Genomic DNA, 27,950 nt, shown 5'->3' on the forward strand with positions numbered 1-27,950 from the left:
CATCTAAAAAGGGAAGATTTGTCACTTTCAAAGGCTCCTCTGATACTCTGATCATTTATTCCAAACAACAAACCATCGACAATCATTTGTTGATTCAAGTGAAACTGCGAGCTTTTTGTTCTTTCCAGGTAGCAAGTCTGTAAATGCAAATCACCATCAACATAAAAACTCACAGCTATAAAAAAACAGGTACTGTCGGAGCATTTACAGAGCACAGAATGGCATTTATTTGAAACATGAACACACTGTACCGAGAGAAATACAAAAAAAGCACTTTCAAATCAAAGCACATTTGAACATCCAGAAAAAAAGGATAAAAGAAATCAGGAAACAGTCGAGTCCTTGTGAATTTACTTGTCTTTCTTCGTTGTTGTTCGCCTGTAACTCTGCACTGCGCTGTCCTGCACAGCAAGTCTGCACCCTAGCACTGCAAAATGAATCGCGCACCGTCTAGTCTGCACTTTGGTGGTAGAGGGACGGGTGTTGAGATTTGTCGGATGACACCGCGGGTTAAGAGACGTTGAGGCTTGCACCTCCAAAGACAGCTGTGTGTGTTCTATACATTCTGTTGTTTTATTGACCTCTGGTCCAATACATTGCTTAATAAAATACAGATACTATAAAAAATAGTCTTCCACTGTTTCAGCATTAATGACTCCTATATTTCATATATATATATTCATAAATAATTTAATACATAGATAAATAGATATTCTGTGTGTGGATTATAAACTTTCATAAAAGCATCGTTTCAGTAATACAGGAGTGACTACAGTATTAATGCTGAAATGCTTGAGGGGTGCTGTCCGACCCTGATGCCCGGTAGACTGGGTGAAAAGCTGAGAGTGTGCATGAGGCTCGGCACTGGTGTTGCGTGCCAATGTCCCTCTCTCGTCGCCGTGCCAGTCTCTAGCTCCGCTGGCACTCGTTCTTACTGCAGGTGGCTTGACGCTCAATCTGCCACGTGCCTTCCTCGTATGTGCAGTAGCAGATTGTGCACTCATCGATCTTCACCTCTCGGCCAGCCGGTATCACCGCCGTGTCCGCGTAGCAGTTTGGCCCTGTAGGTGGTACAGACATAAAAGAAATAAATAAAGAGGAAAACAGGGCACGACAGACAACAGGGCTTTTTCAAATCTTTCACAGTGGAATTTCAAATTTAGCTCATCCATTTTTAATATGTTTCTTTTTGTGTTGTTGGCACAGTGTCACATTATCGAGGTCAGACTCACACTGAGAGCCCTGAAAAATGCGTGATTTGCTTTGTTCCTTTGATTTACAATGCTGTGGGACCTGTGCTGTGGTCAGATTAAACGAACACAAACTTGATGATAGTCAAAGGGATTGATTTATTGTTAAAATTCTGAAAATTCCCTTCATGTACGTGCAGAAGTCATTTTAAGGTTGCACTTGTCGGTTCTTTTTTGCCTTTTGAGCGGCCAAGGGCTCTGCTCGGTGTGAGGGGAAAACGCAGTTCAAAGACCGAACACGACTGAAAGTCATGTTCTTTTGTGCTTCTCAGTGGATCTCAATCAGTTATAAATTCCTCAAATTCGCAGACACCTGTGTCAGCCGGCCTATTTATGAAATAGGATGGTAAACTGGTGCTTGATCTCCAGTTCATTTCAATTCATGAATCTGGTGAGTGACATTAAACATCAACATGAAGATACTTTGATTGTTTTCACTCACGTCTGGGAACATTTACTTTATGTAAAACCCTACATTCAAAAATTTCCCCGATATTTTGGTCAGTGCTGACATGACAGCATCACACGGTTGCTGTAGATCCATAATGTGAACCTCGTTTTCTACCACATCCCCAAGGTGCTCTGCCCGTGGAGGCCATTTCAGTACAGTGAACTCATTTGTGATGTTAAACAAACCAGTTTGAGATTATTTGAGCTTTGTCCTGCCAGAAGGAGCTATCAGAAGATGGACAGTGGTGCAGTAAAGAGATGGATAGGGTCAGCAACAATACTCAGGAAGGACGATGTCTTAAAATGATGCTCAAAGTGAGTCAAGAAAATATCCCTGACACCATTACCACCGCCATCACCACCAGGCTGGACCTTTGCTGCTGTAGCCCATCAGCCACAAACTTTGATATGCTGTCTGTTCAGAGATGTTCTTCTGCATACTACGTTTGTAACAAGCGGTTATTTGACTCACTGTTGTCTTCCTATCAGCTCGAAGCATCTGACCATTCTCCTCTAGCACCAAAAAGTCGATTTCAACCAGAGAACTGCAGCTCGCTGTGTATTGTCTCTTCTCTGGGCATTCTCTGAAAACCATAGAGATGGCTGAGATGGGAAAATCCCAGCAGATCAGCACTTTGTGAAATACTTACATCAGGCCACCTGGCACCAACAACCATGACTTTGCCACTCAGCAGGATGTCTTGACCATGTCTATATGCCTTAATGCATTGAGTTGTTCATTGGCAGATTAATTATTTGCATTGAAGAACTGAAAGGAGAGTATATTTTAGAGTATATTTTTGCTAATGCCAGCATTGAGTGTTTTTGGTAAGGGAGATTATGAAAACATAATGTTAATGGCTAAAGATTAGAGAGGACACAGCCTAATGCCAGACAGTCAGTGCTCTGATGCAGTCCAGACCTATGCATCAGTTAGCTAGTCAGCTACAACCAGGCAATTATCCCATACACTGACTGCATCAACCACCAACAGCACCGGAGTTTGTTCTCTGCATTCTGACTCTGCCAAATGTGCATGCTTAACAATTGCACTGATTTAACCCCGGCTATTTCCAGTACACAGAACACAGAGTTCCACTCAGGACAGAGCAGCAGCTCTATTTCCACTGTGGTTTCCTTAGCTGGTGCTATTCTACAATACATCAGATATACTGTCACTCTTGCTGATGCAATCTGAATGCATTTTATACATTTAACATTCATATTTTGTAATTGTTTTCTAATGTTTCTAATGCGGTGTGCAATTCAAGCTGAAGTAGGTTGCTATTATGGAGGGACAAAGTTTCAGTATCATGTACAAATAATTATTTGGATGGGAATAAATATAAATTAGTCATAAAGGAGGACTGGCAGAATTGCTTAGCCATATATTTCAGCTTTTCACAAAGGCTGGTGACAGAAAACCTTCTGTGCAAAAGTACATTGTGCAATGAAGGCCAGTGGGACACATGCCAGTTTGAAAGTGGGGCAGGACTTCAGTTATTGTTAAACTGCTAATTTTAGATGTTATATCTGTTGCATTGACCAAATGGAGTTCAGTGCAGTTGGTTGTCTTTTGGTTTTTTGGGTTGTTTTTTTTTTGTTTTTGTTTTTTTATTTTGCTTTAAGACAGTTTCGTGACATCCAGGAGAAGCTGAACGCAGTCAGTCAAAGAAAAGAATGAATTTGCTGCTCGTCAGTTCATTTCTCTCAGTGGAAAATGGGCTCTCTCGTCTGGGCTTTTCATTGACTGTTTCCCAAAATAGTGTTCTGCTATGGGAATATAAGAGGCCCGGAAAAAAATAATGGCTACAGAAGCATCAAGAATTTGCTAACACCCTTTCTAGAGTCGTTTCTGATGGCAAGGAAATGAAAGGCTTTTCACATTTACCGTTATGATCTCAGGCTTGCGCTTCTCTTAAAGGTGGAATTTATGCAGCTTCCACTCTGCCATCTATCATCAACCGGCTTTGAATCCACTTAAAATACACATTCCTGGGAAATCATTACAATGTTCTTCAGACTACTGATTGACCACTTATGGTTTAAGCAGAACAGCCCTTTGATTCAGTCCCAGCTCCCATCAGGATAAAGATTACACTGAATTCTCAACGACCTGAATCAAACGATTATCTCATCCACTGTCATATTCTGAAATTAAGGCATTCAACTGAATCCTGTCTTTTATTTTTGTATGGTTTGCACATGAGAGGTATTCAATTACATTTCTTTCCACGCTCCTTAGATTGGCTAAACCACAAGCACTGTAAAGCATATGTCTGGCTGAAGGCAGCTGCTCTCCTCTGCAACTTCAAGGCTGGACTGTGAATTGTGCATAAAAACAAATTAAGCACTGTTACACAGTGGTTTAATATGGTTTTTGAAGTGCACCCCAAGGGACTGCATCTTTTTTTTCTTCTTTTTTTAACTATTTTGCAGTAAATTGGCTCTCGCTAATGGAAATTTTGATGTTAGGTAGTGGTTGTTAAGACCTGAACAACTAGCCGAGAGAGTCGACAGAGGAAATAAAAGCTGTAGTCCAACTCATTTTGGTGCTTCTTCCCATCTGGCAACACTGGAGTGTACAAAGAAATCTACTTGCTGTGCTTACAATACAAAAACACAAGTGTCCTCCTCCTATCGGACAGAATTACCTTCTTTTGGTCCTAAAGTGTAATGGGAATGTTTTTGTCTAGTGAATGTGCCCGCGTCCTCGACTAGTGGCTGCAGAAAAAGTGCTCATAAATCATCCATTATCTCTCCAGCCGCACGGCAAAATATAAACACTGCGGGAATTGCTTCCACAACAACAGGTGTAGCATAACAATGGCTATTTACCTTACACTAACAAGGTCTTGAGCCACTCTGTTGTATAATTAAGATGCTGATAAATGGGGAGTCTTTCAGCTGCAGCCACCGCGTTTGATTGGACGCAGCGCCCAGAAGGAGCGAGCCTGCGCATCAATCAATGTGAACAGTTTGCCGAGGCCTGTCAAAATGTCAACCCCAACACGTTTATAAGTCTGTACATGAACGCGCGCGCGCGCACGTTATCTGAATAACAACTCATCCTGTGGCCCGGGCTGCTGTCGCTACTGATTCATCATCATTAGTAGCATTTAAAGCACTGAGTCTCCAGTAAGGGGATGCATATGTCAAGGGTGTGCTAGGAGAGAGGGGGGAAAATGCGAAAAATAATCTTCCACTTCGCGGCATTAATCAAAAGCACTTCCTTCGTGGAGCCGGGATTAAAGCCCATCATTGACAGTTGCATGACACTCATTTGTGTTAATTAATGCATGGATTTAGCCCTGCTGTGCTTACTCATTCCTCTCACCCTATTATTCTGCCATTCATATCATACCCACCTTTTTGTCATTGTTTCATTAATATAATATAATATATCCCCATCTCTCCGTCACTCACTGTGTCAAAAAAAAGGGGTTTTATGGGCACATCAGGCTTCACAAGAGCTTTTGAAAAACACCCGAAGAGGCAGAGACAAATGGACTGTGCATGTGCATGAACAGTTGGACCCAAACTGTCAGTGCAGCGTGTTAGAAGTTGGCATGGGAAGCATGTGAAAGAGATAGCCATTAGCACCTGTGGCTTTTGGCTCTGTAGCTGCGCCAGATAATGGACGGAGAAACGAGGACACATCCTGATGATCGCACCCCTTAATTCTGACATGTTAAAAACAGCCGCATTATAAGGTAATGGAAAGAGAAGAATAGGCGAAATCACTCATCTTAATGCATTTCTTGGGTACATTTGCATTATAAATGCAGAATAAAAACGAGGCTGCTTTGTAAGGGCAGAAAGAGGGGGGACTTTGCAGGGATTTAACAACAATATGAATAATTTCTTTCAGAGATGCTCGGTGAGACTGGTTTTCTAAGTAACCGCCTCGCTTAGAGAGCCGCTGACTCTTTGGTTTTGTGGGAGTGTCACCTTGCGTGAAGGTTCGCGTACGCGCACAGATGATCTTTGCAGCCAAGCTACGCAGCTGCACTCGAGCAGCTCAACTGTCGTGACCAATGTCCTTTAATGAAAGGAGCCTCGGGAGCCATCACAGCAGTGTCCAGGTGACAGTCTTTGCTGCAAGACCTTCATTTACATAATCCTTAAAAAAAACAGTGTGTTTAAAGGTCTGGCATCAGGCCTAGAACATGTTTTTGTATCGTTTTGTTCCTCTATGGGGTTTTTTCCTGTACTGAGAATGTATTTTCGAGTCACATTAAAATGGACTTTTATTCAGGAGAAAATGTAGAAAATAACACTTAACAAGCAGACCAAAGCCGAAAAGCATTCAGTGACCCAGTAGTACTATAATGCGACTAACTATTATCGTCATTATTGCGACCTTTCGCTATTGTAATCATAACTCAAAGTCCAGTAATGGGAAAGAAAATGGCCTTTAAATAATAAAAATGTTGTGGTCCAGCAAAAAAAAATTAAACAAAAAGGGGGGGAAAGAAAAAACGAAACCTTTTGTGAATTGATTAGCTTATTAGAGCAGATGCAAAATGCCCTGCATGTAATTCCACGTTTGCCTAAAAAATTAAACCAGTGCATGCATTAATCTTGATTTCCTCATGACATTATTTATAACAACAAATACTACCCATAAAGTCTGTTGCTGGATGTCATTTTGTTTGTCGTGTAATAAGGAAAGCTTTAGATTCCTCTGCACACAGCAACTGTGTGCATACGAGGCTCTAATAAATGCCACACTCTGTAGGGTAAAACTTAGAGGTCACTGCTACCTTCCAAGTAGCCTTGCCAAGACTAAAAACATAAGCGTTAGTGTGTATGTTAGACTGGCATCAGTAGCAGTCTTGTGTCCTTTCCAAACGTGAGGAGTATGCCATTAGCTTTATTATCATGTGAGGTTACAGGTTACGTTAGAAAATTATCTGGAACAGCCACAGCGTGGGAGCCAATGTGTGAAATTAGAATAATGTTCTCATGCTCGTCATTCAGTTTGGGAAAGTTCACACTCCAGCAAGTGCAGCTAGATTGGTGTTAGATACTCCAACTCATCAGGTATTCCCCATTTTTTAAATTCTTTCTCATGTAACAGAAAAAGGAAACATCGACCGATAAGTTTCTCATTACGGTTTAATTTACTTTTCCCTTTTTTCAAAATAAAAAAAAATCTTGGATGAACAGTTTCAGCCTCACTTATTTTTTTTTACCCTCATATGATGTGTGTGCATATTTCATACACTTACAGTAGCTTTCTCCAAGAGCCTGCTTTTACTTTCTTCCGCGAGAAATCCATCGCTGTACATGCTGAAATGCTACTGGAATTTCAATGATAAATTAGTCACAGTTATTACTGTAAGCTACATTATGGTGTGAGAAGTGTTTGATAAGTGTACCAACATTAGCCTAAGGGGCTTAGCAAACAGTCAGTAATGAAGCAGCATTATTTTTGCATTCATTGACTGAAACTAGCTCTGTTAGCTGCACTGGTCCCTATCTGTGGCATCAGAGTGAAACGGGGGATGCTTTAAATGGACAAACCAGACCATTTTATATCCATACAAACAATTTCCCTTTTGACTCATGTGTTTTTTGATGTCTGTTTTTTTAAAAGGCCCGTCTATGAATCATGCCTTTCTTAGTTTAAATGAGCCCGTATCCCTCTTGGCAACCAGGCTACCGTGTCTCGTGCTGCTCTATTTGAAGTGATTTTGGCTCCGGTTCATACTGTTTATCACACCCCCCCTTCCAGATTAGTGTTGACCCTAATGTCTGAGTCTTGGAGAGCACCACTTGTTTCCTCGTGCGTTGCCAAGGCAATACCCTGCAAGAGCAAAGGACAAGAGGGAGGGGAGCCACGGCTGAGATGCAGACGAGAGCGACTTCTCCTGCATTGATTTTTTTTTCCCCTAAGCGTTCTTCAAAAGCAGATGCAGTGAGAGAAAACTTGGCTCAGAATCTGCAAGAACGGAAAGTGCCACGTCTTTACCAATATGTCCAAGAAAAGGAAAGCAACAGGTCAAAACATATTGGCAGGAGGAAAAAAACTAAAAAAGGGAGAAAAAAGACAAACTCCAGCTTAGAGTATAGAAAACATGTTTCCCCCCTTCAGCTCGCATTGACTAGATGTTCTTTGCATGAATCGATGCTGTTTAATTAAACTTCAAGGCACAGAGCGAATGATGGTCACAAACTTTTGAGGGCTATGAGACCATTTAATTGCAATATGTTCCACTGCTTTAAGATAATGAGTGAAAAATGATGAGAACCTGCCCCCATTCACAGCTGTTCTTTGATATTCATGAACAAATGTCTGGGGTGGATGTTAGTGATACCTCTCACTTTCATCTTCCTCCCCTGGCTCTTCCCCGAGTGTCTCCTAGCATACAGGGTGAATAACACATCTGAGGCAGGGTGCTCTGCCATAAGCATTGATTTTGCATGCCTGAAAAGGCCAAGATAATGCCTGTGCATAATTGATGAACTTATCAAACATTGAAATACCTTGTTGTATTTTTATCAATAGTGAGGAAAATGGTAAAGAGGCGAAGTGGCTGTTTGCTGGGGAATGAAGGTAAAAGACAGGAGGGATTACTTGTTGAACGAGAAACCACATCTGAGGGTTTTTTTTATCTCTACAGATTTTAATCTTTCTTTCATTTTCACTTCTCTTCGGTGCTTTTTTTTAAAAAAACTTTCCTGTGCACACTACCAGCCTCCTTCCCCGTTTGGTGTCATCTGGGTGAGTGTTTAATTCTTTCTCATTAATGAGCCCGAGCTTTGATGTGACACTTCGGATGCACCGCGGAACCTGGGAGGTCTTAACATCTGCCCACAACTCAAACAACATCTGTAGACAAGACAAACAACAGAACCAGAGGAGGAACTCTCCGTCGACGACCTCTACCATCCCCCCCCCCCCCCCCCCCCTTCTTTTTTTTTCTTCCTTTTTACATCATCTGTATTTTATCACGGAGCCACCTCTTCGGCGCTGTCTCATATCGAGCGCTGCATGATCAACAGCGGCAAGATGGGAGCTGACAATCGATGATCCTCGTCATCTAAATCATGGCGCCTGCAATACCTGGCTAAGAAGCATCATGAATAAAAGACAAAATGAAATCCGATGGATAATCGTTTTGATATTGAGAGGAGCTGAAGGGAAGATCAGTGGTGTCATTTGGAGTGATGTCTCATTTACTTCTGTTTACATCTAATTAGTATAGCCTCCAATTATTTAATAAGATGTCCCCCAGTTAATTTTTCACATTTTTATTGTTCTTTGTTGTCAAGTCCAATTAAGTCCACAAAGAGATGCATCTTTTGGGGGTATTTTTGTATTAGTTCCTGACAGAGATCTTAGTTTTCTGGGAGCGGATGGCGTAGCACGCAGAGTCAGACTTTCACAAAAGATATCTGGTGTTTGTTTGTCGAGTGCTTACGCCTCCTGTTTGCACAGCCGCAACCCTGTCAGCCGTGGTCGCAAAATCACGAGCCAAAAATGATTCCCCGTCCAATAAGAAGTTGTTAAACACATACTGATACCAGACTCTCGATTCTGTGTCAATTAACACTTTGGGCTCTAATGTTCACAGCTATCGTGAACATGCGAAAACACCAGCAGGAGGCAGAGCAAAAGTGAGGAAGGAAGTGTAAATTATTGGCACGATGCTAAAAATACATAAAAAGTGTACCTGCTAGAGTTAAAAACAAAAAAAGCACAGCAGCCCGACTGCTGCACAAATGAGGCATAAATGTTGCCAAAGCCTATTTCTGTATTCTCATAAATATCACTGTGCTCCTGTAGATTATGCTCCCTAAAGGAGTTTGAGAGCAGGCTGACAGACGCTGCATGACGATGACGAGGCTTCTACTTTTAGCTAAATGTCATAAAGGTATATGCATGAAAACAAGTATTTGAGACAAGTTTAAAAGAGCACTCTGGTCATTTAGCCCTTCACTTCACTATATTAAGGAACACAGACAGGAAAGTCCAGATTTCCATAATGGAACTGAGCAGAGTGTCATTGCGCCTAAAAGTGGAGGAAGCAATTTTGGGTTCTCATGTTTCTTCGCAGATTCAATTCAGTTTCTAGTTAAACAACATAACGAGTGGCTTTAAGCAGCCGACAAATGGTTTGGACATTCATGATGAATGACTCACTGAATCCTCGGTACAAAAGCAACGACCTTTGATCGTAAAACGACCGGTGGGAGAAATCACTGGTCGCATTTCGAGATGAAACATCCAGTCACTAAGCTGAAAATTGAGCATCATCATCGTCAGAGCTAAACATAACAGTGTTTGGTAAAAACAGATCGCTCTGAACTTTTAGCCAATTTGGGTGTAATTCAGAATATATGGTGCACAAGTGTAACCAGATTTCCAGCTGAGCACACAAATAATTGTAATGTTAAATCAAGCAGCAGGCTCCTGTGTTTCTCTGTGGAAGCACACCGAGGGCTTCATTAACGTTTTTAAGAGTGGAGAAATAATGCTTCCAGAACCAGCAGGTACTCCCCCACTGGAAAATTCTTAAATATGGTTAAAAAAAACAAATTTTCCCCAAGTTAAATGGCAACAGACTACACATAAAAGATGCACTTAGCTGCCAATCAATCACTGTTTGCAGATTAGACTAGTGTTTCAAAGATATCACTTTCTTTTGGAAGTTATAAGTGAAAAAAGGTGTTCTTTAACACCATTTAGCTTGGTTTGCAAGCTGCATGCATAATTGTACATGTGAAATACATCAGTACAGAACAGCCTACCTGCTAATTAACACATGAGCAGAATAACTCTAGAATCACACTCAAAAAAACAAACAAGAAAAAACTGGAGCACAGACAGCTTGGACGGTCTGTTGGTATAATTAACCACACAACAAGCCGTATTATTTGTCAGCTAATTACAGATCAAGAGGTCCAGTAGAGTGCCTCCAATTAGCCGAGGTGATGTCTAGCAGCAACACTGCGTGTGCGTGGGTCCGCGCACACGTGCCACTCAAATCAGTCACGCCTTTAAACATATATAACTTTCAAAGTTAGACATTTGAGCTGATAGCATTAACTTTAAGGAGCATGGGTGTTTCCTGGACTTTTTAAAATGGTGTGTCACGGGGTTACGAACAAGACATAAATCACAATATGCAAATAACTGTGAGCAGACCTCCTGCCTCCATAAACATGCATGAGGAGATGCAGCTGTCCATAAGAAAAGAGCACAACTGCAAACCAAATGCAGTCTGGTAAATATGTTTTATTTCATTGTTGGGTAGACGAAAAAAGAATCTCACATCAGGAAACAACGGGCAGTCATTAAAAAAAATCTGTTATATCACCTCTATTATTAGCACTTTTATTGCATTTTGTTATTTAATATTGACAATGATGTATTGAGCAGGACAAGTTTGTTTCCCTCCATAAAAAAGGATGTCCAGTCCTTCTTGTACCCTCTATAATTTCCGGCAATGGCTGCATTGAGGAAACAGCATCAGCCTTGCCCCTGACAAAGAGCAAAACTTCTACACTGGCTTCATTTTTCAGCTCTAGAGGGTGTCAGTTGGCTAAAATATAAAATCTCCCAGCTCAAGCTGAGATTAACTTGATGATGTTATTAGGGTCATCAATTTAGGAAGCTCTAACAACGCCACAGAAGACGTGCCCTACTGTTTTTGCAGGCTGAGTAGTTAACACTTTTAACCACACAATCCCCATGGGCTAAAGTATTCCTCGCGACGGTATTAGCTGAGGCCAGATAACGTGTCATCCCTTGCATAGCAAGCCGCATTCATTGAAAGGTAATGTGTGGTAATCTTATGGTAATAGGGACTGACGTCAACCTAAAACTGAAAATCCTTATCGGGTGAACGAGCCCGTGGATTTGGGGATACTTGAGAATACAAATGCCCGCTCTCTTCAATCTGCCACATCTCTGTGCATACTGTACGGGATCTACATTCGTCTCCTGGACTGACGTGCCTACAAATGTGGCCCAGCTAATCCACTGGGCATTTCACAGGGGGGAAATTATGGAGCACTGCCCAAAACTGCCCAAAAAGCACTCTCAGCATTATCAATATGTGCATATATATAAAATGTGGGTGTACAGCAAAAATAAATAAATAAATAAATAAATAAATACGGAAGAACAAAGGACCAACATGTATTCCCCAAGATTACAGCAGCCAAATATTAATAAAGCGAGCGACGCTCTATGACTACCAATCTTTTTCAACTTGCTACCACTGGAAGGTTGTGAGACAGGCTTCTCATTTGAGCGGGACGATCTCTGATTGATGACTAGTCATGAACATTCATTACATGCAAATTCTAATGTCTATAATACTTCCAGAGTTTAAAATGATACATGACTAATGCTAATGTGATATTCTGGGTGCAATGATAATGAACTGATGGCAGACATATGCTGAAGAAGAGGTGTTTTTGTGCGTGTGTGTGTTTTGTTCATTTAAGCCAAATTCATTCATCATCATCTGATCATCTGTTTCAAATCGACTTCTAATTTTCCCATTTGGCATTTAATGTGTAAAAAGTTCCAACAGACGCCTGGAAAATCAAAATATCTCACTTGCAGTTTTACCCGGAAAAAAAAAGACACTACCAGCAGTGCTTGTCACCTTGTAAGCGGTTCATACAGACGAAGCACTTTCACATGCAGCGGGTTCTGTTTTCCACATGCAGATTGTTTGCTCTTGTTTATAGCAGACAGCCTGCGCCGCTTTAAGATTCCAAGTCAGAGATACATATCGCAAGTCATCATTCTTTTTGCTGAAGGAAGCAATGTTGCTGACATTGCCATGTTGCATTAGAGTCACGCCAAGAAAACAAGGGGGCATAATCTAGGACATGCTGTCTGGAATCATCGGAAACAACTTCATATAATCGACTCTGAGCTGCAGAATTCCTTCTTCTCAGGCAGGCCGAAGCTCTCAAACCAACGGGATCATAAACTCCACCCCCCGCCCCCCCCAACAGCAGCAGAAGCAGCAAAAAATGCAAGCGTATCTCTAATCTCAGTACCAGACAGTAGACAAGTTGGAACATATGCTACAGAATCAATCAAACGACTCTCGAAATGACATTAAGAATGACGCAGAGAAAAAAGTAATATTTACACAAAAACAGGCCACGACTCAGAGCTCATTAGCCATATTTTTTTGCCGTGACTTCATTTAAACAGATTTGATCCGATGTGGCAAGATACTGCACACACTGCAGTGCAGCATGCTGCCTGCTTTGCGTCAGCGAAATGATGCTTTGCTACCTCGCTACTCCTGTTGTGGTGCCCTTGAGCAAAAACTGGCACTAGTGGGGCTTTCATGCCATTGCCACTGGGAGACCGACTGCACTGGAATGAATTGGCTTGTTGAAAGAAATCATCATCTCCACTCACCACCCTTGCAGATGGGACAGCACTGATCCGGCTCGTACTCCGGGTCCACGCACTCCGTCTGTGGGCAGGCTGCCACAGAGCACAGCACCTCTCCGCTCGGCTCACACCTGCACTTCTCACACGGAGACACCTGATAGCAGAGAAAAAAAAACATCAATTAACGCTCTTACAAACAGTTCATCACATGCACAAGTAAACACAGGTGACATAAACTCCTCCCATATTAATTGATTTCTTGCCATCTTTGTCTAAGATTCATTTATTTCATATCTGTTTAGCCAATTTTCTGCCTTTCTGCAGCTCTCTCTGTCTCTCAAACACACACAACCTGCACACACAAAACACGCCTGCCTGTCTGGCTCCTTTAAAGACTGTGTGCACTCAGTGTCACAAAGCCACATCTATAGGGAAGCCCCATCTTTCTCAACTTCATTGCCAATGAATGCCTCATTTTAGAAAGGGCTGAGTCGAGAATTGAACTTCACAATCGAATCAGGGGGATATGGAGAAATCAATAGGAATGGGAAACAAGAAGGAAGATGCTTCCAATTTTCTCGCCGCGTGATCAGAGTCAGAAATTACTGAGTTATCCGAGCGTTCCTGTATATCTCAAAGTACAGCAAATGTAGGACAAAGGCAGAGCGCACTTTGAATTACATTTAGCCTGCAGCCTACAGTGTCCATGCAAAGCTCAGTTTAGCAGCTGCATGTATAAAGTCATATACATGTAATCTTAACAAGAGAGCAAAGGTTAATTCCAGCATTGCTGTAGATTGCAGAGGCTTGCGCCTCCGCATGGCACTCCACTGTGAAAATGGAGTGAGGTAGCACTTAGCACAATGCCCCAGAATGCAGCAATCAAGCATTAAAACCTGCCTGTTGCTTAGTTTCAAAGCATCCCCTCTTCACACAGCAGAAAGGCTGATGTATGCGGCTAGTGGCAGTAGAGGCTTTCTGTAGATTTGGCTCAGCAGAGAGCTGTCGGCAACAACATGAGTTAGAGGAAGACATCCCATATTAGCCCTAACCACCTGGTGTGACACTATCCATTATAAATAGGAGCATTAGGCGCTGATAAATGAGACCTAACGCTGAGACTGTGGTGCAGTCCTGAGCCGAACCTTTCAAAGTGGTGTCAGAAGATAAAACAACCATCTCACCAGTGTATTTCTTCTTCCTCAAACACCCACATGCAGCAGTGTGCTGCGCTGTGCTGTTGTAACACTACTATAACTGTAACTCTTATCATGTGTATCAACAAACTAAATATGGAAACACTCTGCTGAAGCTGCACTGCTAAATTCAGCCTCCAGTAACATTGTGCAGAGGAGAAAAAAGGGAAATAAAAGACAAGTGCTGACCTTTGCCATTATAAATTTGCCTGCCTGCTTGCATGCTGCAAGGCGAGGTAACTAGCTCCTGTGTAGTGCCTGTGATAAACTCCACTCATGGCGAGGGAGTGTTCTGTCAGCACTTCTTTCAAGTTGGAGCATGTCAAAAATGAGTGAATGCAGTTAATGGGCTCACCTTAAACTCTTCTAGCGAAGCATAGATCTTGCCCCGAAACTCACAGTAGTTCTTTTTCTCCTTGCACTGCGGGCAGCACTGGCTAGTGTCCACTTTGATGCAGCGAGGGTGGACCTTGGGACATTCTGGCTTGGAGCACAGAGGGCCTTCATCTGTGCAGAGGCAAGGGCACGTTGAAGGGCCCGGGGTGAACTGCTCGCCGATGGCAAAAACAAAGCCGCTCTCATCCATGCAGCCTTTCCCCCTGTAGTCTGGGTACGCGTACTCGTCGATGGCGTCCAGGGAGAGGGTGACGTCACTGGTCGGAGCTTCGTCTATTTGGTTCAGGCTGTCCTGTTCGCTCCACAGCTCCTGGGAATTCTCGCCTTTAGATCCTCGCGCCTGAGAGCTGAGGTTTGACCTGGCAGTCCTGTTGGGCCCTACAGCATTGATTTCCTGCGGCTGTTCCTGGGCCATGTATCCCAGCGGCTCCTCTGCAGTCTGCTTGTCCTGATGTTTGTCCTCCCTAGCTTGGGTCAACACCCTTTCCAGACGCTCTTGGCTCACCGGTAAGGTCGCGATAGGATTACACAGAGCGCCACTCATCATCAGGAACCCAAGAACAAAGAGAACTTCTGCTGTCATGGCAACGGAGTGCAGCATCTCTCCCCACCACCAGCGAGGTGGGAAAACACCTTGGCTCACATAACACACTTCACATCTCAGGTGTGAGCCAGTCCATCTGGAAAGAGAAAATTAAACTGGGGTTATGTGCTCGGCATTTTGTCACTTTTTATCCAAGGTGTGGCTTTTGTCTCATTTAGCCTCGAGAACAGGGCAAGAAATTCACTTCAGAGCACTGCTTCATCATGTCTGTCGAACACCCCGCCGAGTGTGATGCAAGCCTGCAGGATCAGGGAATTGGATCATCAGGACAGGGAGCATTCATGGGGCCGTTTTAGGAAATCGATGCTGCTTCATACTGTAACACTTCCCTGCATCAATCGGGCTCAGCGGTGATAAAGTAAAAGAAAAATGGTCAAAAAAACCCCCAACAACTTGAATCTCGTAAGCTCTCGCTCCTATTAGGGAGAATCAGGATCAATGTCTAGATTTTTTTTCTTAAATGAATCCCAGTCAGCTGTACAAAAGGAAGATTTGATTTGAAAATAGAACATAATATCAGTCTGGAAAGAAAAATTTCCTTTGCTAGAGCTGACTGCAGTGGCCAGCTTTTGCAAAGAGGAGCATTAAAAGTTTCCCTCTAAAGCTCTGTCTCTCTGTTTTTTGTTTTTAAATCAGAAGTAGAAGCACATCTCTTTCCTTATAGTTTTCAGCACTGCCAGGAGTCAATATACAACAGCTGAAGTTAAGGAAAATCCCAGGATCAACTGCTGATGCTGCACACACTGCAAATTTCTGAAAAGCTGTAGTCAATGTTTTTGTTTTTGTCTCCTGCTTAACTTGATTTACCGCACCGCCTTGAAATTCAAATGCCCGCTACGATGCTTTGCTGCATTCAGTGGCCTACTTCCATTCATTTCCCTACTCCCACCAAATGCTCGGCTTAGCTCGACGCCGAGCTCCGTCTGACGGGCTTGTCTAAGCGTTGACATCCGCGGCCTATTTCGTTAAACAGAAAAGGTGAGATTACCCCTCATCGATTGACTCGACAATTAACTTAAGACCTGTCTGCGTTTGTTTAAGAAATAGTTCACCATATTGATTGGTTTGTCAGCGTCAATGAACACAACTAATTTCCAACAGTGTTTAGGAGCCCTAAACAGCAGTTGAAGAGCTGAAATGGTAACGCATACAGCAGAGATAACAGCCGCATTAATTCTACTGCGAGGAAAACAAAGTCTGCATGTTTTAAGCCACGATTTTGATATTCATTAATTCTGCTCCATTCTGAAGGGGAAAAAAATGCTGGAATTGACTGCTGGCACACCAGTGGTATTTGAGTAGTGTTTTAGCTGAATTGCTATGTTTGAGGCTGAATCCTTGGAGCTGCTGTGGAACTGAGAGGAAGCAGAACGAGGTGCATACCGATAACACTGTTGCAGCTGAAAGAGAGAGAGAGACAGAGAGAGAGAGAGAGAGAGAGAAATGCCTAGGCCTCATTAGCAAAAAGGACCTCATTTGGCTTTTTTCAGTCTCACCTCTCCACCTTAACAGCTGCTACTGGCTGTCACATTAACACCGCTGCTGGTTTTTGCTGTTGTGCTCTCCATCCAGACTGAGCTCTGGGTGGCCCTCAGGCTTTGCTGGCATTCGGGAGCAGAACATCATCCATAACATCATGTTAAAGGACACGAGGATGCCAATAGATCTATATTTGCCCTTCACTGTCAACAGCTCCCACGGATAACCGGCAACGAGTTAATTCCAAAGGTAACGCAGTCGGTACATGTGTGTGAACAAGCTGATAATGAGTCATGTGGGTGTCGTGTCTCGCAGGCGTTCTCTCTTTTCTCATTACGTAAAAGTTGCTCGAGTTTGTGTAACTCTCACTGTCACTTCGCACAAGTGTGGCAAATTGGTAATGAAAACGTCCCCTGCGAACACATCAGCGTTGTGACTTACTAAACTTCATCTGTGCAGCGTAACAAGAAGATGCGGTGCATTTTATAACCTTTAAGCGGGCACACAATGCGTAAAGGTGCACTTGGTTAAGTGACATGAAATAACAGTTTGTGTTTGTGTCCTGTGAATAGGCTGTAGATGTAAGACAACCGTAACCACTGTGACGTCTGTGAAGCCTCAAGCTGAGTGCTTTTCAGCCGTCAGCATCTTGGTGTTTTGACACCAGACACAACATGACTCTAATTGGGACCAATATGTACAAAAACATCATGTCTTTCCCATCCATCCGTTTCCGGTTAGCCAGTTTAGGATCACAGTGGGGCTGGAGCCTGTCCCAGCTGTCATAGGGTAAAAGGTCGGGCACAGCCTGGGCAGGTCGCTACTCTCTCACGGGGCCAACACAGAGTGAGAGACAATCGTTCATGCTCACACCTATGACCGATTTAGAATCACCAATTAACCTAACCCCATGCAGATCTTTGGACTGCCGACTGTGCTTTGCATGCTGCTGCTGCAACATCATCACACAGTCACTTCTATTTATGCTCGCTGTTAAGGTGCATTATTCTTCTGTACGATAGGGGTCACCACTCAGACAGTGCCGCCACATCAGCGCTGATATAGGAAGCGAAGAAGTCAAAACTGTAAGCAAAGACATTGCAAAGTGTTTGGGTTTTGTTTGTTTTTTTAATTTTTTCCACAAAGTCTCATCTTTTCAAATTGTTGCAGTATCTTATTCAGTATATCTATATATCTCTGAGATTCTGTACTGATATACCATTAAAACAGCCATAAAAACCAATACAATGGTACATTTGTGCATTCAACACAGCTGCATTTTAGGGTTAATACACCAGATTACAAAAATCAAGAGGTGCATGACCATGAGTCACAAAAATATTGGCACATGCCACTGCCACTGAATGTAATCAGCATAAACACGATTTAGATCTTTTTCCATCCACACTTCAAGTTACATATTTAGACCATAACCACGTTTAAAAATGTTTTGAAGATCACAGATGAGCCATTTCCCCACAGACTAATATACAACACTATGATGCACATAACTACAGGAGTCGCCCCCTGCTGGCCATTAGAAAGAATGAAGGTTTAAGACATTTCTTGATTGATAGATGAAAAATCCTCACAAACGAAAAAACGTCAATCGTTTTAGTTTGTGCTTATTAATTTCAAGCTTTTCAGACAAGCTTTAAGATCCATCCTCACTGGCTTCACTCTGTGGTGCCATAACCAGTACATTTATTCTCTTCCTATTCAGACAATAACAAGCACTGAACACACTTAAGTCTCTTTTCCATTATTCCTCCAACATACAACACAGTCAAAGGGTTGCTAACTATCCACTTACAGAGATGATATACACTGGTGACGTGAGTGCTCACTACAGAACTACATGTGTACCCATGGCTGAAAATAGTCCTAAACAAATGTACCATTTACTTGCTTTTGTATAACTTCTACTTCAAGCCACAGTTCCCTGCTGTTTTTATGAAAACACATACTCCTGATAAAATAAAATAAAAACTATTACATCTAAGACCCATTTCATTACTTCAGGAATCAATGGGATAGCTACTAAAAGCCGCAGACAGGTTTTGGTTCTGGTTTTATTTATTTATTTTTCTTATTGGATTTGTTAAAGGTAAGAAAAGGAAACAGCAGCATCTTTTTTATCTCTTGACAACAAACTCTTTACAAAATTATGCAGATTCCCAGCATCGGCAAATCAAATTGTTGCCTACGTCCATTAGCCTTATCCTTATGCCATCTTGCCATTTTCATACAGATCACATCTTTTCCAAATGTCTATCTAATTAATTCTCCAGCACACAGCATAATGTGTGCCAAATGTCAGGAAGATTTACAGACTGGATTGAAAACACTGAAAACATTTTCACTGTTCAAGATGCCTTTGTGGATACTTCTTCTTTACCACTCCTCAGGTTCAAGTGATGGCAAGCGTTTTTTATATTTATAATGTTGCATATAAGCTATTTGCTGAAAGGTCATGGATTTATCTTTGGCCTACAGCTCTGCAAAGAATTCTGGGGTTTTTGCTTCACTGCTCTATCTTCAGTGCTCGCTAAGACGTTCTGGCAGCAAGAGAAAAAACACAACTAAGAAGTGACATGAACATACAATACAGTGTCAGTCTACATGTCGCTGCAGAATACAGCATTGAATATTACACAAATTATACGCATTAATCACCTAGTGTCTTTCACGCTGCAACCATAGTCTCTTTAGGGACCTAATTGTGATGTAGCAAGTCTGTGTTTTTGCCTGCCGAGGTAACAACAGCGCTCTTGCGCTCGGTCACAAACCCTGCACAGGTGTGACCTCAAAGCACATCCCAGATTTATGCTAACTACCGGCTGCAGCCATCAATCAAAAGCATACCAGAGATTATATAAGCTGGTATCAGTGAGTTCATTCACACGTGTGACACTTCAGAACACCCACTTCTGAGCAAAATAAAGAAGGAAATTCAGCTTTGTAAGTGGAAAAGCAACTCTCCAATTAACAGAAAATACTTATCGCTGGAAAACATCACTTGATGGAAAATTAGGTGTGTTTATGTGTATATATTTTTATTTTTATGGGAGAGCAGTCACTTTTTGAACCACACAGAGTCTAGTGGATGCGCATTTCCCCCTTTTTTTTTAAATCACTTTGGCAAGTGGCAGGATTCTGCACTGTGCCAAGTGAAGTGGTGCAAGCAATTATCAAGTGACATAAGGTGCTAAAATGAGATTAAGGTCTAGGCAAAGACTTTTTTTTAAGTCAGTTAAACAAGAAATATGTATGAGAAAAGTTCAAATCCCCAGACATACAGTTTGTATTATATTACAGTGCCTTGGACCAAAACAGTTACACTAACACATGCATCATAATAATGCCAATAAAAAAAGCTTATCTTTGCTGTTGTGCTGAGACTTGATCTGACGGTCGTCCAATTTTTGATTAATAAATAATGATGCAAACAGACTCCAGGAGAACAAACCACACACCCCGGGAATACAATATATATCTCAAATATAAGACTAAAACGTCTCTGGAGTGGTCATATTGTATTAAAGTTTAATGACTGGGACTTTAAAGCAGGTTATGGTCGGCTGGCTTTCAGACAGCGATGTGAAAGTTGTCGGTTCAAACCTCAGGCCTGACAGGCTGAACAGCAGGAAGACCTCTGCTGGAAACTGACAGCAAAGGAAGCAGATTTCCCGTGAAATACAACATCGCATTCATTAGTATAAAAAGCAGATTCGGGTCTCTAAATTCCTGCAACACATGCGCTATAAATCATGCACTACTATAGAAAAATGTGGCAGTCTTGTCAATACATTTCATATTGCACTACACCATCCAAATCCCAGATAAATGTCTTTGGATTTGTTTTACTGGCTAATATAAGTCTAAGGGAGTAAGATGTCTCATGGGTTTAGCCATCCCCAAACATTATTCATGTCACTTTGTAGGTTAATGTACTGTCTGCAAATGACTTCACTGCACATAAAATGTAATTATTTCTGTTTGCATGGCTGATGTAACCTATTAAATATTCATATCTTATTTAATATTTGCTATATCAACACTGTTTTATGGACATTCCTGTGTTTTGTCACCTTCATTATACCCAGCTTACAGCAGAGGAAGGGCTCTGCCTTAATACTTTCCTGCAAATTGGTTTTTAATAAGGTCAAATAACATATTTAAGGGAGAACATATGCAATTATTAATATTCTGCAACCAGGCAATGCATAGGTCAAGAAGAAAAGCACTGACAGTGTTCTCCTGTTGTAATGCACTTTCACTGATCATAGCTACATCACAGTACATGAAACTTGCCATTAAATATTGTGCGTTTTTATTATAATTTATTATTTATTACGCTATTTGTTTCGACTGTGCCTTCGAAAGCAGCCTGTTGTTTTTTCCACCTATATTTTTCTTGGGAAAAATACTAAATAATTAGATTTTCTCTGGATAAATTAGATCAAATTTATAGATACTAAGTGCTAGCCCAAAATTTAATTCCAGGGTACTAAGAAGATGTAAGAGATGGATGCATATCAGCATGTCCATATTAAAAGAATGGGAATTGCCTTACTGTATGTTACAGATTGTTTTCCCCTCGTCCACCCCAAACTTCACCTGATATGCCTTCATATAGCTCTATCCTTCAATTCTCTGCATGCAGTTAGCAACAATTACCATATACACAGAGGATGTAACCTTGGATTTGTGTCTATCTAACTGAAGGGAATTTTACAGGGACATGCAAACGCCTGCCCTCTTGAAAATTTCTGTTAGTACAGTTAAATGAATAAAAGATGTCCTAATTTCCACTAGCAATAAAGTTAGAGTGAGAAAATCAAGAAACGAGGAAACAGCTGGGCACCCTGCTGGGCACCCGGCATGGTCAGTGCTTAATAGCTAATCTTTTGGCAAGTAACACTACTTGCTGTAGAAGTTAAGAGTCATTTATTTATTTACTCTGAATTTGTTAAATATTCTTGCAAAAGCTTCAACTTCTGTGTTCTTTTGAGGTTTGGCCACAGATTTTTCATGGCATTTAGGCCGACAGACTATCAGAGCCATGGGAAAAAAAAACCAGTCTTTAGTTTCTTTTCGTATTTGACTCTGAATTTTAAGGTGTGTTCGGGATCATTGCCCCGATGTAGAAGCCAGCCTCGTCTCATCTTCTCATCTTTTTTTTACAGACTCAAACTGTGATGCTTCTAGAGTTTGCTGGTATTTAATTGAATCTATTCTTCCGTCTGCCGGTGAAATGCTCCCTATTCCGCTGGCTGCAACAAAAGCCCAAAGCACGACCTATACACCTCTGTGAAGTTGAAGAAGCCTTCTTTTCATGAATTCTTCTTTTTTTTCTGTAAAATCTACCTCAAACACATCTGTGTTTTGCCTTTCTTGTAATCCAGGAGGCGGCTGTCTCTGAACATTGTCTTGGTCTTCCAGACCTCAACTTGATCTCCACCACTCCCATTAGCTTTCATCTTCCTAACGAACTGAGCAAAGAGCTCCCTGAATGCCTTCCTCTCAGCAGTCCCTTGCTTGTAGGTAGAGTGCTGTTTGGGTGCAGGATTCTTTGACACAAGCTGAAGAAGAAGTCGGAGTATTTATAAAACTTTGAAACTTCCAATATGGTGTTTCATTATGACAAGTGTGAAAAAGCCTTGGAAAAGATAATCCAAGGTTAGGAAAGACTGGGGGTAGTAGCTGTGGCTCATGAGGCAGAACTATTAAATTGAAAGGTTGATGGTTCAAGCCCTGGGTCCTCAAGTCTGCATGGCAAAGTATACTCGGGGGGCAAGATACTGAACCCCTAGTTGCTGCCAATGCATTCATTATATTGCCAATGTGTGTACATATTAGATAGAAAGCATTTCAGCATAGGGGGAAAGGTGCTTGTGTGAATGAGGCACGCACCTTTCCTGTTTTCACACTCTGCAGTTCTACACAATAGAAATGACAGACAAATCTATCTCCAAATGTTGAAATAGTTTTTCCCTTTTTGGAGTTCACTTCATTTTCTACTCACTTAACTGTTCACTGTTGCAGAAATGTGGACCAACCTTTTGCATGCCACTATAATTATCCCTTGATAATACAATTGCATTTTGTTATTCTGCTCCAACCATTAAAATTGCAAATCTAACTCCTGCTGGTCCCCGTGCTATTACTTTTGAGGACCGACCATGCTTCCACTTCCATCTGACATTTAAATATTTCTGTGGCTTCCTGCGCCGGAGTGAACGGACTCAACATCCAGCCTCGGTGTTTGGCACCAGCACCAGTTCAGTCATTATCGTCGCTGAAGTTATAAATCCCCTCTGTCAAAGGCCAGAGTTTTGTTTACATCTCAGGCAACCGAACATAGTAGGTTTGACCACTGAGGTGCAGCAACAATGATTAATCAAGACGGGATTCAGCCTAGCTGCAGCTTCACGCTTCAGTGAAGCTCACCATCGCATTGATTCATGACTCATAAATTATTGTCGTTTTCATTACACAGCAGAGCGAATATGGACGATAAGTCCTGCCACAACAACCTGAGATCTGAGTGCAATTTTTAGCTCCACCTTGACAAATACGATACTATTATTCATATAAATTGAACTGGCAAGGTTTCAATAACACAAACCGTGGCGCTTGAGTTGTGTAAAGGCTGACCTCCCTATTACTTTCTTCTTAGATGTCACTCAGTTAGGGCGGTTAATGGCTGTTCAGTCTCGCAATAATGCTATAAATAGGGTCAAATGTACTGAGGCAGCTCGCTCATCTCCAGAAATTTTCTACACCCCAACTAAGCTGTTTGTTTCGAATTAGCATTTAATCTTAATTAATAGGAGTGGTATTTAAAAGAATAAATAGGACAATTTGCAAATCTGATCCCAGTGAAACGCTTCACGGTGACAGAAAACGATGGGAAAGCGATGCAGCAGTGGCGAGACTACAGTATCAGCACCCTTTTTTGTTTCCTTCTCTGTGTAAGGCTGGTATAGTACACAACGTATGTCTGACAAGCAGCACTACCAGATAAGCAAACATCATATTCACATTGTCTTGGGGAATGCAACTCCTGCGAATGTCCCTATGTAAAATCAAAGTGGATGTCATTGAGAGGAAAACCATCTCCTCAGGGCTAGAATAAACTCAGACAGACAAATATGCCCTCGCCACTGCATGCACTTCATTTATTGCACACAGATTACAGATTCTCCTAGTTAGACTCCTCCAACAACCCAACATGCCATCAACATAACAATTTACTCTGAGGTCTGCTTCAATTTATGACAAAGCCGATCGCAGGGGATGAGATGTGAAATGCTTAGGCGGTGGTGACTTGTGGGCTTGGATCTGACAGGGCTGAGAGAGTATTGAATTAATGATGCTGCGTTTTAAAATTCATTTTCATACAGATAAACAGTGTGAAATGATGAAATCCAATTAGAGCAATAAGGGACACTAAGGCAGGATCCAAGAGCATAAAGCCATCTGCCAGTGAGTAAAGATTGCTGCAGGGCTGTCTAATTGAATTTTGTCCTCTGACTGTAAATCTTACTAGTGACCCAAATCAGAAGAAAGTTTGCCTAAACATGCAAACCAACAGCCCTTGCAAAACTGTCATACAGGCTTTAAGGTTATATGCAGTGCAAGGAGGTAAGTGGTTTGCTCTTGCAACAAAGCAAGGAAAAGAGAATTAAAAAAAGCATTTTTTTGTGTGTGTGTTTCTCAATAAGAACAAAGAGAAGTGATGATGATGATGATGATGATGACAGTGATGGGTATGCAGCTGGAACACACCCAAAACGGAACTAGCATTTCAATTAAAAAAAAGAACAAATCAGAACAGAATTTACCAAATAATAATAATAACAACAACAAGCCTACAGTATCACAAAACATATAGAATCCTGAGACCCTACCCCCTACTTTTCTGCATACTATGAATATATTAAATAATGAATACATTGGATTGTGGGTTTCGGCTGTCTGCTCGGCTCGGCTCGGCTCTGCTGGTAAAGGCTGTGCTGACTGGATGGTGCACCCCTAAGTGTGTGAGCAGAGTCTGAAACCTCTCTTAGAAAATCCTCAGTCCTATTTTACATATTTAAAAAAAAAACACATAATGAACTTACAATAACAGCCACAGGTGCAACAGTAGGTTGCAACAATCTGCGTTAGTTTTCTCCAATCAAGCTAATTTGCATGGGATTAGGTGATAGGTGCAATTAAATGCATGCACGGTGGCTTTACTGTAACACAGAGAGTGGGAACATCAAGGAAATGCAAAATAACATTAGAGCAGAAAACATAAATTAGCCTATTCACAGTCAACTAAGTTGATGTGAAGCCCGAGCGTTCAAGCAATTTAAGACAAGCAAATAAGAGAAGAAGAAAAAACCTCCACACAGGAACACTGATGCATCCTTATTCACCTGTGATCCTCGGAGTGAGTCCGTATCCGTGAGTGCGCTGGGTTCAAACACACAGCCTTCAGTCTGCTGGACAGCGGAGCTCAAGACAGCAACAAATGATGTGTAGTGTAGAGATGGGAACAGGCGCTCGTTAAGCCAGTCAAATGCACAGTTTCCCCGGAGGAAGCTCGCAGGTCATCAGCGTGCTGCGCTCAACTTTCATCGGCGCAGTGAGTGAGAGCGCTCCGTCTGCGACGAACAGCCACGGTTTCAAAGCGCTACTGATGTTCCTGCCCTACACTGGCACTTTATTTCTCACGGTGACAAAAAAAATTAAATAATTTAATAAATGGGGGAGAGAAGAGAGGCAGCAGCGCTCCGACGTCACGTTCAGCCGAGAGACCGCTAGATGGAGCAGTTAAATATGGCTCCAAGACAACAGGCAGTCAATTAGTGAGCCCGATGGATGTTTCACAGGTCGGTTCAGAAGGTTCACTCGCTGCTGTGATTAACGACTTTACCTAATTATCTGGAATTAGGGAGTCGTTTTCCATGGCGCACTTTGGTCTTTGGGGGTAATTTGGTGCCAGAAGAGAAAAAGACTAAAGCACCTGATGTAAGATTCTGATTAATTGTTGCATAAAGATGTTTTGTGTGTGTGTGTGCCGCCAAGATTCCTCCTCTTACCTGATTTATCTTAACTGAAGCTGTGAATTGCATCCCCTCAACAGCCCGCTGTTCATCAGTGTCACATAGTCATGTAACCCGTTTTATTGTTCATTTGCCTGTTTCATTACCAAAAAGGTCTTAAATGGTTTAAGACATTATTTCACATTAGTTAGTCATTATTTTTTGTTGCCAGTGGGAGGTGAGTTTAAATAACTAGCAGCACAAAGTCGCCAATAAGTCGCCACGCTGTCAGTTTTAGCCTGTTTTATTTTCATTTTCATGCCTAAAACTTTTTTTTCTTGCAGTCCAAGGAGATAGCATGCTTCATACTTCACTGCATTTACCTGACAGCTGTGAGTAAAAGATAAATTCCTGGGCACAGCAGCTGAGAAAAAAAAAATCTAACACCACCATGATAACCTGTTCACAGCACAATATCCAGCAGGTGTATTATCTTAGCTGGTGCCGTTAGAAAGGAAATGCCATTAGCTTAGCAACTATGTGGTCACAGAACAAAGCTGAGCAGAGTGACAGTTTGACCTGATGCAGCCATAACTGATGTTCTTCCACATTAGCTCCACTTTGCCCAGCTACATTATATGTAAATGCACATACAGTCTACCTATATAGTAGCTGGATGCACATTTAGACTTCAGATTATTGAAGCCACTCTTTTAATTTTACTTTGAAAGTGAATTTGTAGGATTTCTGTTCCCTTTTATGAAGCCGTTTTGGTACTTTTATCTTCTCCATCACTGGTAGCACTACCTGAGCACACAAAGAAATTATCCTAGAAATGCAGTTGGTAAAACAACAGCAGCAGACTATATGCTGTTCAGGTCTCTAAAAAAGTATTCCTTATATGGATAAAACAAACAAACTTTAAGATAAAGCAAAGCTTCAGAAATATAAATCTAAGGGATTTTATTTATAATAGCAGACTATTGGTTGCATATTTACTGCTTATACGCTGGAATAAAGCCTCACGTTAAGGATTATGAATGTGAAGCTTCATAATAAAAAGTCTAGCATACAGACTTATTGTGTGTGATGGAAGTTTAAAAAAAGAAATCCCAATCTGCACCACAGACATGCAAGTCTGCAAAGTATTGCAGCCGTTTTTCATCAGGGCCTGAGCGACAGCCTGTACACCTTTAAAAAATTATTTATTTTCTTATTTACCTCTAAATAGCTTTTTTTTTCCAAAACTGCATTATGGCAGCAAGCTCCAGCAATGGCCCGCTCACTCCTGCCTGTGTCAGGTTGAAAAAGGAAATCATTAATATAACATTAGAAGCTGGCTGTGAACTCATAACTGCCCTGGGCACACATCAACATACATGCAGCAGCGTTCAGTGCACATACACCTTCCCCCAGGTTGAAATGTCATCCTTCACTGTCATTACATTTCTGCCCCCATTAACTATTGATTATCTCCACTTCAGCATTTGGAGCCCTGCTGTGGAAATGGCCCTCGTGGCTTGCTACGGATCAGGCGGAACAGAAGTGCTCCCCTCCTCCTCCTCCTCCTGGGTTTTTACGCTGAAAAGGGAGCAAAGTCAGATTCGCCAAGGGGCGAGGGTAAAGAGGGACAAGCCGGCAGGGACACGGAGAAACAAGGAGTGACTGCACTGTACCCCCACCTGCCCACTAGCAGCACGGTTGAGCGGACGACTGGAGGTTAACTTGTTCTTTTTTTTTTGCACCCATGAGAATTTTGCCACAGCATGTGTTGAATATTTACTGTGAGGTTCAGCTTCACTTCTGTTTTCTTTCAGGAGAGTGCAGGTAGAAAAGTTTGTTTGGGCAGGAGCTGCATGCCCTCTGCCACAAACAAACTGCATCCTTAATACTATGGAGTAGTTTGTGCAGAGTTGTCTTCGCACTCCTGCTAGTCTCTATGTGGCTGTGTCCTGCTAATGGACTCCCTCTATTTTTTCTATATTTCAGCTGTTGAATGTTTTACACGTACAATCTGTGGAAGCAAATTCAGTGTTTGGGGGATAAAAATAAAGAATAAAAGTTGATCTTACGACCTTATTAATATCACTTTATTTATGAGGTTTGTTTCCAAGTGTAGAAAACTGAATCACACCAGAAGGCTTCAGAATCCCTCAT

General features: G+C 41.8%; 1 protein-coding gene and 1 long non-coding RNA gene across 2 annotated transcripts; one reads left to right on the forward strand and one right to left on the reverse strand.

Moving 5' to 3' along the window:
* Nucleotides 1–203: 203 nt before the first annotated feature.
* On the reverse strand, nucleotides 204–25,527 carry vwc2 (von Willebrand factor C domain containing 2). Its single transcript, XM_084947971.1, has 4 exons — nucleotides 25,185–25,527; nucleotides 14,632–15,352; nucleotides 13,105–13,234; nucleotides 204–1,061 (listed from the first exon to the last, which is right to left on the reverse strand). Exons 2-4 carry the CDS (start codon nucleotides 15,271–15,273, stop codon nucleotides 910–912), a joined length of 924 nt encoding a protein of 307 aa, XP_084804097.1. The 5' UTR covers nucleotides 15,274–15,352; nucleotides 25,185–25,527; the 3' UTR covers nucleotides 204–909.
* Nucleotides 25,495–27,859, forward strand: LOC146374598 (uncharacterized). The gene is made up of 2 exons (XR_014801912.1): nucleotides 25,495–25,779; nucleotides 27,278–27,859. It is a non-coding gene; the product is annotated as an uncharacterized LOC146374598 (long non-coding RNA).
* Nucleotides 27,860–27,950: the final 91 nt, after the last annotated feature.

The sequence above is a fragment of the Perissodus microlepis genome, chromosome 13, assembly GCF_051167445.1.
Source record: "Perissodus microlepis isolate ML-2025 ecotype Zambia chromosome 13, ASM5116744v1, whole genome shotgun sequence".
Classification (NCBI taxonomy): domain Eukaryota; kingdom Metazoa; phylum Chordata; class Actinopteri; order Cichliformes; family Cichlidae; genus Perissodus; species Perissodus microlepis.